We start from the raw sequence: 12,808 nt of genomic DNA on the forward strand, positions 1-12,808 counted from the left end.
CCTCTCTCCACCTGACACTCTCCTCTCTCCACCTAGCACTCCTCTCCTCTCCAATCCCTCACATTCCTCTCCTCTCCAATCCCTCACCTCTCCAATCCCTCACACTCCTCTCCTCTCCAATTCCTCACACGCCTCTCCAATCGCGCCTCACACTCCTCTCCAATCACGCCTCACACTCCTCTCCAATCACGCCTCACACTCCTCTCCAATCGCGCCTCACACTCCTCTCCAATCGCGCCTCACACTCCTCTCCAATCACGCCTCACACTCCTCTCCAATCGCGCATCACACTCCTCTCCAATCGCACCTCACACTCCCCTCCAATCACTCCTCTCCAATCGCGCCTCACACTCCTCTCCAATCGCGCCTCACACTCCTCTCCAATCACGCCTCACACTCCTCTACAATCGCGCCTCACACTCCTCTACAATCGCGCCTCACACTCCTCTACAATCGCGCCTCACACTCCTCTCCAATCGCCCCTCACACTCCCCTCCAATCACTCCTCACTCTCCTCTCCAATCGCTTCTCACTCGCCTCTCCAATCGCTCCTCACTCGCCTCTCCAATCGCTCCTCACTCGCCTCTCCAATCGCGCCTCACTCACCTCTCCAATCGGCTTTTCCCCGTCTCGTTTCTCTCGTTTTTCTCCCGTCTCGTTCTTTTTCTTGCTCCATCATGTTCAAGTTTGCATTGACGTTCGTCGATGGACTCGTTCGCCCGTCTCATTCGTTTTCTTGCTACATCCTGTTCAAGTCTGCGTTCTTCATCGATCGTCTCATTCATTTTGGAAATAGAAGTTTCCACGCAGCGCATGAATTGTCACGATCCTCAAGTGGAAGTGTCTCGTAATCATCAAATGATAAATGGCAAGTAAATTATATTGTGGAAAATTAAAGATTTCAAATAAACCAATTTAAAGTGTATGCGCACATAACTAATTTAAAAAAACGAAGAAATATCTCTCGGTAATTTCCTGAAACATATTTTACTTCCGGCTAATAATGTTGAATGAAATAAAAACGAAGAAATATATGTTGGCATCATTGTTGACGTTTTTGTGACGACTGTCATCAAACGAAAAAGTAATATATCTTAACGGAAAAGCAAAAGCGAATTTTTTATATATGTCGACATGTTGCCGTCGGTGTCATGTTGGGCGGTGTATGATACATCATGACGCGATTTTTAAAAATATATCTGCATTTTCCCGCGTGTGTGCAATGGTCTCAATTATTGCTGACACCGAGTCTAAAACCATCGATAAAAATGAAATCAGATGGTGAGTTAGATTGGAGATAAAGGCGTGAGAGAGACTCAATGGCCTTGAAGTTACAGGCGTTTGAGAATTCATTTCGTTCTATAAACGGCAACTTTCATCGGATTTTCTGCCCGTTTTTTTTCAACCGAGTCTAAAACTATGTTAGCGACTGTGAAAAATGAAATGATATGTCGAATTTGATTTGAAATAAAACTGGGAGAGAGAGCAAGACACCACGGGCCTACAAAACAGGCCTCAAAGCTAGGCGAGTTAATAAAATGGTGGATATTTGTTTATAATTATATGAAGCCTCTCCCAGAATGGGTGGAGCTATGGGTGGAGCTACTCTGCAAACCGAGTAAGCCACACCCCGGACAGACGCCCAACAGACAGACACAGACAGAATCATCTACGGCTATTATAATATAGATCTGTGCAGCGTCTGTCCTGTGTTGTGTTGTCACTGAACTACTTTCTCAAACTTTCGTGAAATCGTACCAAACTTCTGGTATACACATATCTCTCCCGTCGGTATGTCCTAAGGGTATTCTTTTTGAAATAAATTCCAATTTTTTTTTTTTTTTGGGGGGGGGATTTTTTTGGGAATTATTTTTTTTCGACTTCAATTGTTTATAAAATGTGATATCACGTATATTACAAATACATTTGTGCAAAATAATTGTTTGAATTATGATTGGTTTAAACCATGACAAAACGGCAACTCGGGTGCCGTCATTTATCTATATATCGACACATCTGGGCAGTGTCTGTGTTGTCACTTAACGACTCCCTCAAACTTTTGTTTCCGTGGTTGTGAAGAGTGTTTTTAATAACGTTGTGGTGGTTTTGAATCACGTGGTGGTGAGGTATTTTGAATTATGTGGTGGTGAGGTGTTTTTAAATGACGTGGTGGTGAGGTGTTTTTAAATCACATGGTGGTGAGGTGTTTTTAAATCGCATGGTGGTGAGGTGTTTTGATTTACGTGGTGGTGAGGTATTTATAATTACGTGGTGGTGAGGTGTTTTTAATTATGTGGTGGTGAGGTGTTTTGAATTACTTGGTGGTGAGGTGTTTTTAAATAACGTGGTGGTGAGTTGTTGTTTTTTTACGTGTTTTATGGCTGTGAGGTGTTTTTAATTTTGTGGTGGTGAGGTGTTTTTATTACATGTTTTATGGCTGTGAGGTGTTTTTATTACGTGTTTTATGGCTGTGAGGTGTTTTTAATTTTGTGGTGGTGAGGTGTTTTTATTACGTGTTTGATGGCTGTGAGGTGTTTTCAATTTCGTGGTGGTGAAGTGTTTTTAATTTTGTGGTGGTGAGGTGTTTTTAATTTTGTGGTGGTGAGGTGTTTTTATTATGTGTTTTAATGGCTGTGAGGTGTTTTAAATTCCTTGGTGGTGAGGTGTTTTGAATTACTTGGTGGTGAGGTGTTTTGAATTACGTGGTGGTGAGGTGTAATCGTCCCAAACTTCCAGTCTGCACCTACCCCCTCCCCCCCCCCCCCCCTGTGTGTGTGTGCTGAGGGGTTCTTTCTTGAAAAAATAACATTCAACCTAAATCTTCAACCTAAATTGCCTATAAAAATGTAATATTACAAACACAACAAATACATTTGTGCAAAATAATTGTTTGTATTATGATTGGTGTAAATCATGACAACACAGCAACTCAGGTTCAGTCATTAGCGTCAGCTAAAATAAGCCCGTTCCTCAGTAACGACGCTTGGTGAGGCGAGCGCAGCGAGCCGAGCCAAGCTAGTATATATATATATATATATGCACATATATGTATAACACTCCTGGCTTCCATGCTCAACGACCTTGGTCTCTTTCTCCCTCTGGTTTTACACCACATTGGAGTACTTCCAGTACTCTGCACCATGCGTATTTGCTCCTTGAAGGTTTTCCCAGTTCTCTGATGTTGATTGTCCTCTCGTTAGCCTCTCCAAATGTGCATCATCCAGCTCTCTGCTCATGCCCTCAAAGTTTGCCTTCCTGAAATCTAGTGGCCTTACTCTACTATCCTGATCTATTAATGCTTTACAGAATCCTTGCACACACGATGTTATGGTCACTTCATCCTAAATGCTCAGCCATATTGCGATCATTACTTAAGAGGTCGAACACTGCACTACCCCTAGCGGGCTTATATACAGACACCGACACACCTTGTTAGCCTTCTAATCCTGTCCTCCAATTTATGTCCTCATTAAACCATGTCTCGCTTGCTGAGACTATATCATATTCCTTGCTATCTACTTTTGCTTCAAGCTCTTCCATATTATAATGTAAACTCATATAGTATAGAATATGTTTAACTTTACCCTTCCTGTAATTATTTTTTGATGCCTGTCTTAAACAATCATTACCCCGTGCATTCGAAGCGAAAAGTGGGGTTAAGCAATTTGTTCATGTCTGTCTGTCTGTCTTGTCAGTTTATGATCGAGGAACAATTTAGTTAAATGGGATGTTATATTTTGAACACGAATCAGAAAAAGAATAGGAAGACAAGTTTGCCGTTTTACCATACCTTGGCTCGGAATTTGTTCCAACCCCACATGTGCAGAGAGGAGTGAGATAATGTTTTATCCTCTGTCTGCCTGGCAGTCAAACAAAATTGAAAATCATTCCAAACGGGAAACTTTTTGTTTTTAAGAATGTCATAATGGACACAAATAACAGGCATGAATAACATATTAGATAGGGTGATGGAATAGCCACTGGATAATATGGTGGTAAAACCTGTAATTAATTTATTTATATGCCTTTAAGCCTCTTTAAACCTCTATTTAAATTGAATTATACACTTGAAGACTGCATGACACAAATCGCCTTCATTATACTTCCAAAAACCATGCTATATATCGATGTGTGCATATCGAGTGAATGAAAGCCGCCAATATGGCTATGTACGATGCCTATGCAATGTTAATGGGGATTTATTCACCTAATTAATGAACACAGGTCATTAACTCAAAACCTCCCATCGTCCATCATCTCCATCAACTTGTCTTTATCATCACCATCATAAACATCAACATTGCCATCGCAATATTGGATTAAGTTTATCATTATTATCTATATAATAATAGCATAAGGACTCGACTTTGTTATCCCTTTTACGCCGCACCCAGTGACCCGATGCTCACGGCACTAATGGATTTATGATCTACGAACCGCGCTCTTTGTTTATCACGTACAGACATACTCGAAAAATCTAAATTAGCCGACGTTGGGGCCCAAAAGCATCCGATTAACTGCTGATACGACGCCATCTTACGACGCCATCGTATTGGCGTCTGCTGGGCGAAGGCGAAGCAAGCCGTCCACTGATTGGACAGGCGAAGGTGAAAGCAAGCCGTCCACTGAGTGGACAATCCAGAGCATGCATTTGTGCCGGTGCCGGTGTCGGTGATCGTTGTTCATATACGCACTCTTCATTCTCATCTTTTTTCCTAACTCTTACTCGGACAAGCAAATCCCCTATGCCATCCATAATGGTACACTCTATCCATACACCACATCCTCCCTTCCGTGGATGTTCCATGGGTTTCGGCTAGTTATTAATAACTCTTTTATTCATGAAAATAAATGACACAAAAACAATGCACACACACGTTAATTAAGAGTACAGTTGTACAAATTTTAACTTAACCCTATTTTCCCAATTACCTCCTAAGTTTGGAGATTTGTGTTTCACGGGGATTTTCAAGAACGTAACCCCCACGAACGGAAAGGTGCTCCTGTATTTACTTTAACACTGTGTGGGGTATCGTGTTCTATGAACTCTCTAGCTTAATCAGTTGCAGTTCTTACAATTCGTTGTTTATTCACCTCAGTGTGGTTATAAAATGTAAGTTCCACTACGTAATTTATAGACGCACTCACGTCGAGCTGAGGGGAGGGTGGAGCTTTGACTGCGCATGCGCGTTTGCTCAGAATTAGCTACTGCACCACACCCTCTTGCTGAGGGAAGGGGGGGGGGGGGGGGAGCTTTCATCAAGGAAATAAGCAAATATACACAGTACATATAGATGCCAATATGCATTGTACATACTGTGTCCGCTCTGAGTTTAGAAGGTTGGTGGCTCAACTCCTGTTAGATTTATACCAAAGACTTAATTTTTTTTAAATAATAATTAAAGAGCTGCTACTCTCGATCCCCTGCTTTGGGTGGCATGAGGACTAGATCTGTGTAATGTGAAAGCCAAATCTGCAATGTTTTTTGAAATATCGCATGCACAAGCCAAATTTACCGTGATTTAATCAGGTTGAGGTAACGTCATGAGGAATTGATATCTGCAATATGAAAACTAAATGTGCAACGGTTTTTGAAATATCGCGTACACAAAAGCACATGGACGGATGATTGGTTGGTCGAACAGAGCTCATTTTAATGTCCCACGTCTCCGACCTTGTCGGAGGGAGTAGCGGGGGACAACAAAGGTATGCTCTGCTTCCTTGCTTTATGCTCAGCATTTAAAAGGATGAAGGAAGGACAAACAACGCTGGGATGGCAATGGCAAACCACCCAGTATAACCCAGCCAATAAACTGCTTCAGCAGTACCAACGCTCTGTGAATACAGTATGGTACAGGTACATTTTTAATTACAAATGACAATGAAAACAATTAACCATTTCAAAAGATACCCCCAAAATTTAATATTTCGACAATTTTCTGGTACTCTGGATGGATAAGGGTACCCCTAGCACCCCAGGTAAACTGAGTAAGGACCATGTCGTTCTACATATTTTACTGTTATTACCCTGTACTCGCGAAGCGAAAGCGTGGTTAAGCGCACGGTTGCGTACATGCGTACGTATGTTGTATGTTTTTGCATTTAAAAAATTCATTTTCTCGTCAACCGTCAGTTCGATTGACAATACATTTTCACCATAGGAGCGCCAACTCATGTATAATTTTCTAGTGATAATTATGACGTCATACATCTCATTATACAGATGCCATATTGTAAAAAAAATTGCACCTCTATATCTCCGAAACCGTTCAATGGAAAAAATGTAAACATGGCTCATTGTCAAGTGTTCCCCGTGGGGAATAAGATATGTTAATGATGATGCCATCGGTGCCTTCATGATGACGTCATAATTTGACAAGTACAACGCTTCATCCGATCAGTATAAATTTTCTTTTGTCTACAACTGTTAGTCCAATGGACAATAAATTTTCTCCATAGGAGCACCTCCTCCTGTAGAAGTTTTAAATGATGATGATTATGACGTGATAGGTCACATGGTACAGGCATCATCTTGGAAAAAAACGAAAAACATTGCATCTCTATATCTCCAAAACCACTCCACAGAAAAAATTGAAACGTGGCTCATTGCAAAGAACTTCGCATGGGGAATAAAACTTGCTAACGATGATGTCATTGATGCCTTAATTATGACATCATAAGTCAACAAGTACAATGCTTAGTCGCATCAGTTTGAAATTTCTCGAGCATAATCTATGCAACAATTATATTGGAGAATGTAAATTTATGATGTCATCGGTTACGTGGACTGGCATCCATATTGGATCAAAGTGAAAATCTTTGAAAATCCTTTTCTCTGAAACCGCTTGACTGATCAATGCGAACCTTTAACAAATTGATCAACTACCCATGGGAAATATGGTTTGAAAAAGATTACATTATTGGTCTCGTGGTCTGGCAGCCATATTGGATGAAAGAAAATAGAAGAGTTTGCTCGCATCAAGTCCTTTTCAAGACTGCGCAGGGTAAATATTATACGAATACCATGTATTTTATTTTTGGGATGCTCAACAATTTGTGCTCATGGAGTAACTTGTACATTCGTTATGTTGGTCACAAGGACATTAGGTCATGGATAACAAATTGATATACGACCTGACATTCATTTGTGCATCAAATTTTCACTATATATATAACCAGCAAAAATGTGAACATTTGTTGCATTTTGTTCCTAATCAATGATCGGTGTATAACAATGTGAATTTTCATCTGCAATAACCTGATTTAATTTCATCAAAACTTTCTGATTTGCTTTGCAACAACTTCAACTGTTTCCGTTGAAGTTGTACGTGACAAAGTTTCCCAAGTTTGGCAAACTTTGTCACTCGCTTAGTAGCAAATGGCGAGAGGCACCATTCATTGAAATCTTTTTTTCTGAGTGATTTTCTGATCCAAAACCTTCTCATTTCCTCATCTTCTTAAAGGTGCAGTCACACTGTGACGTTTTAGAGAAACTTATATCTAGCGTATGAAAAATCATAAAATAATGTCAACACGTCGGCATACGCCCAAAAAAGCATCGAAAATTCTACAGCATGAATAAATTGGGCGTATGCATAACGTATTGAACGTATACATAGCGTATGTCTAACCTATTAGTAACCTATCACTAACTTATATATAACTTATCACAGCGTATCACAGCGTATGGCCAGCGTATGTCCAGCGTTCTCGACTTATGCCCAACGTATGAGTAACTTATGAGAAACCTATGCGCAGCGTGCTCGGCGTGTTGCCGACGATCACGTGACGTTCTGCATAAATACGGCACCGATCTCTACAGTACCGCAAGCTATCAACATCAACATGGCACCCAAGAAAACGAAGAAGACAGCAACCGAGACGTCTGCCAGGGGTCGAGGTAGAGGCAAGAAGAACACATCTACAACCATCATCCTCACCATCATCGTCCAAAGCCGCCGATCCATGGTCTGACCCAGACCTTCCCCCGTCGTTGACCTCTTCTCCTCCTCATCCTATTGGCACGGATCTGGTGAAGTGCCAATTCGATGATGTCATACTGATGTTGGAGAACGACGAGTTGGTATTCTTGTCGAAGCCTCTCAGGATCCTCCATCTTCTCTGATGACGGGTGGAGAAGTGATGGTGAGCTACTCACAGGCCCCCATATATACAGTGACCGCAAAACGCTGGCAAAACGCCAATAATACGCTAGTTGTACGGTAGAAACACGTTCAATAAGTTACTCCATCGTCAGACATACGTCTAATACGTCTGAATACGTCAATATGCGTTGCAGATACGTCAGATATAGGTTAGATATAGGTTAGAAGTAAGTTACTCATAGGTTATCAATAAGTTAGCTGTACGGTACACCTTCATGCCAACGTATCTCGACGTATGAGTAACCTACCTCTAACGTATTTAACGTATGTCTAGCGTATGTCTAGCATATGCCTAACGTATGCCTAACCTATGAAGAGGACGTCGGCATATGCCCAAAATTTTTGTGCATGCACAAAAATTTATTTTGGCCTCTGCGTACAACAACGTATGCCAGCTTATACCAGCGTGCTTTTAACGTATACAACTTATACCAAACCTACCCCAAAATTATGTCAACGTACACCAGCGTGTTGGTGAAAATTCACATACGTCGGCATAAGTTACTGCTATACGTTATAGTGTGACTGCACATTTAAGGAAATTATGAGCTGGCAGGATACTTCCGAGGTAGTGCATTCATCTTTAACTGTCTCAGCTGAATTTCATTATTGATTGTTGTTGGACCTTAAATATCCCACAATACCTTTTGATGAGGTTTTAGCAAGTTTTCTCCTACACCCTGAACAACTTTAAAATTATTGCCTTAACCTACAGGGGAGCACCACATCATCACCACGACCCTTGGAAATGATAAAACCAGGGGGGGGGGGGGGGTTCGGCACACACTTAGAATGGAACTACTGGAAAATGATTTGCCTTTGATATTCCAATTCACTCATTGCAGGTGGCCGAGCACCTAACTTGACCCTCCTATCCTTTGAACTAACGCTTCGGGAGGGCGAGAGCACAAACCTGAGTTGCAAAAGCTCTGGGCATCCTCATCCTGTTCTTGAGTGGAGCCAACTGGACTTGCACAGGACTACCTATGAGGTAATGTAACTTGTAGCCTACTTCATCGGAGGCTTTGTGGCAAGTTTGTCACCTGGGTATTATCTTTACTAGCGGTCTCTGTTGGCAGTAAAGATAAAAGGTAATGATTGTTTCATTAATACTTTTATGGATAAAATACTTCATTTGATCCTATTATGATATTCATTCCCAGCACCATCACAATAGAAATGTCTGCACGTAGAACTAGAATGGCACTTGGTAGAGAGCATACCTCTGCCAGGCTGAACAGTTTACCTTTTGTATCCCACTGATCTGGATCCGACATGAACCAAAATCTAATCGGCTTGATATTGTCACCTACCCCACTCATTCACCTAGTTTCATCATAATCCGTCCACAACGTTTTGAGATAATGTGTTATATATCGTCTTTAGCCCTATCTATCACTCAATGGTGAAGAATCACTGAAACAATTGTTGGATCTGGATATTCACCAAAATCGAATCTATTCGTCCATGTCACACACCGAACCTGTCCGTTCAAATCCGTCCATAACGTTTTGAGATATCCTGCTATGTATCGTGTTTGGCCCTATCTTCCAATGGTGAAGAATCATTTAAAAAATTAAATAATTCCCATATGCGAATCCACATTCAGATCTTCACCAAAATGGTATTGATTCGTAATTGTCAGACGCCCAACCGGTCCACCAAGTTTCACTCAAATCCGTCCATATCTTTTTGAGATATCCTGCTATGTATCGTTTTGGCCCAATCTCCCAATGGTGAAGAATCACTTTTAAAATTCTAGTAGCCGGATCCGAATCCGGATCTTCACCGAAATCTAATCATTTCGTCCTTGTCACATACACAACATCTCTGCCAAATTTCGTCCGAATCCGTCCACAACTATTTTAGATATTTTGTTCACAAATGGACATACAGACAGACAGGGGTGAAAACAGAACCGCCACCCACCTTTGGTGGTGGAGGTAATAATTTGTAAGTACTTCTTCTTCTTCTTCTTCTTAAGTACTTCTTCCACTCGGGCGGTCTTGAATTGCATAAAAGATATAAACATTTCTGGAAATCTTTTTTTTTTGTCTTGACATAACTTTATATTGGTTTATGCATTTTATAACTTACATCATATACTATTATTGTAACTTATTATTGGAATTATTGTGACCTCATATTATTGTATCGATCATTATTTTTCATGTTATACATGTCTGCATATGTACTTGTAATTCATTTTAAAATAAGTCGTACTTTTTAATTCATTTTATTTATTTGTAGATGTTATTGCAGTCATGGCTATTTTTTTCCCCATTATCTTGATTGTCATTTTATATTGTAAATCATTCACAATTCAGCTTCTGGCTGCGATGATTTGATAATAAAACCCTGAATTGAAGTTGAAAACAAAGTTTTTAGATAATGAGTTTCAAATATGTAAATAAAATCAAAGAAACGTTAAAAAAAAGAGTAAATGACCGACGGGTTTATGTGTTCCTCGGTCACAGGTTGTGAATACGCTCGAGTCCGTCGACACCATCAATCTGGAAATTGTGAACGTAACATCTCGGGACAACGGGCAGTCCCTAACGTGTGTCGCAAAGAACCCGCTGGGCTCGGCTTGGGCCGAGGCACGTCTCAGCGTGTTGTGTGAGTGACTTGTGATTCATTCAGTGAATATGATTTATGATTCTTTCGGTGAAGAATCGTGGATGTGCTTGAATGTATCAATAAATTGGAAATGTTTCAAAACAAATTAACTTATCTGTTTGTTAAAGTTGTTCTTTTAATTTATTTATTTATTTTAATAAAGTGGCTCAAGGAATATCTTGCATATTGATATACTTTTGAGAAAAGTAATGCTGAAAAAGAACAAGAGAAAAATTACCACAGTGTGGTCACCAGCTGTGACGTGTAGAATCATGAGGATATCCGTTGCAATATGCGCTACCAAATTCGACAAGTCATTAAATTATACGCATGCACGAGCATCTTTTTGTCTTTCAGTTCTGGTCTTGTCCTTTGTTTTGCGACGCAACATGCTTCATCAACTGATTACATATAATGTATGGACGTGAATGTTATTTCTGTTAATGTTAATATTAATTCATTAATGTTATTTATTAATGTTAATTCTGGGTGGCAGAGGGATAATTTGAAACGGGCTTGGTCGGTAGGGGATTTGAAAGTGGGTGTGGTTCTGTGGTTCTGTTTTGTGTGGTGTGGTGAAAGTGATTTGAAAGAAAAAAAAAGTTGTGTGAAACGACATTGATATGAAAACATTCATGTTGTCTTTGTTGCTAAATTTATTCTGGTTTCTTCAAAGAAATCGCGATTTTAGTCCGCAATGTTCTTACCTCATACCAACGCACGTCCGAGTGTATGCGCATGCGCTATTCAAAAAGGCACCCCAACAACAACAACAACGCCGTCCTCTCATAGAGCTGCTCGTTGCAGCTAAAAAGGCACCCCAACAACAAGAACAACAACGCGGTCCTCTCATAGAGCTGCTCGTCGCAGCTAAAAAGGCACCCCAACAACAAGAACAACAACGCAGTCCTCTCATAGAGCTGCTTGTCGCAGGTAAAAAGGCACCCCAACAACAAGAACAACGCGGTCCTCTCATAGAGCTGCTCGTCGCAGCTAAAAAGGCACCCCAACAACAAGAACAACAACGCAGTCCTCTCATAGAGCTGCTCGTCGCAGCTAAAAAGGCACCCCAACAACAAGAACAACGCGGTCCTCTCATAGAGCTGCTTGTCGCAGGTAAAAAGGCACCCCAACAACAAGAACAACAACGCAGTCCTCTCATAGAGCTGCTTGTCGCAGGTAAAAAGGCACCCCAACAACAAGAACAACAACGCAGTCCTCTCATAGAGCTGCTCGTCGCAGCTTAAAAGAACCACCTTTAGAGGCCATTTTTCCCCGCAAAGCAGAGGTTGGCCTTTTTAGGGCACCTGAGAAATGTAATGCTGATGAAAGTTCATATCATCAAAGCATCAAATAATCGTCGGCAACCTTACATTTTTGTGAGCAAATGTAAGCAGAGAAAGTAAATAAAGTAAAGGATAATGTTGGAACCATATCATATCGACAAAGTTTTGATAATGACATCACATAATCCGACATGGTGCAGATGTATCACACCTGACTTGTGATTTGTCTCCTCTGAGTTTGATTCCGGACTTGATAAACTGTCGGAGTGGTGTTTCACCTGCAGAGAGTGGCATCACAAAGTGTGCCATCCCAAGGATTCGTTTTTAGCCAGGTATCTCATCTGTTGGTATCAGTCGGTAGACGTTAAATATCCCGAGGTGTCTTTTGCAAAGAGTCGATGAGTTATCACTGGCACCCTGAACAATTCACAAACTCCTGTCCCCTTCGGTGAAACGTCAGACATGGCCAACCGGTTCGTCAAAGACTTGGGGAAAAAAAAAACGGACATGCCGGTTCACCGGTTCGTAAAAGTTGTACAATTGAGAGGTACGACCAAATATTTCCTGTTGTATAGACGAGCATGAAAAATTCTGAGAAAAATAGTGCAAGAGGAGAAGGGACAGAAAGGAAATGGTGTTGAGATTTGTACCCAATCATAAAAAGAACAAAAGGTAAAAAAAAACCCCCCCAAAAAAAAAAAAACGACTGTTTGAGGGTGTATATAATTGGTGTTTTTT

The 12,808-nt window shown here is 40.8% G+C and overlaps 1 protein-coding gene across 1 annotated transcript in view; it reads left to right on the top strand.

Annotated features, from left to right (window-relative positions):
• Positions 1-12,808, top strand: part of LOC144890814 (NT-3 growth factor receptor-like) — a 104,449-nt gene that overhangs the window by 17,702 nt on the left and 73,939 nt on the right. Inside the window, exons 6-7 of the mRNA XM_078772655.1 lie at positions 9,011-9,156; positions 10,643-10,784. Coding sequence (XP_078628781.1) covers positions 9,011-9,156; positions 10,643-10,784 — 288 coding nt within the window. The remainder of the gene's footprint in view (positions 1-9,010; positions 9,157-10,642; positions 10,785-12,808) is intronic.

This window comes from Myxine glutinosa, chromosome 2 (genome assembly GCF_964187855.1).
Source record: "Myxine glutinosa chromosome 2, kmMyxGlut1.1, whole genome shotgun sequence".
Lineage (NCBI taxonomy): Eukaryota > Metazoa > Chordata > Myxini > Myxiniformes > Myxinidae > Myxine > Myxine glutinosa.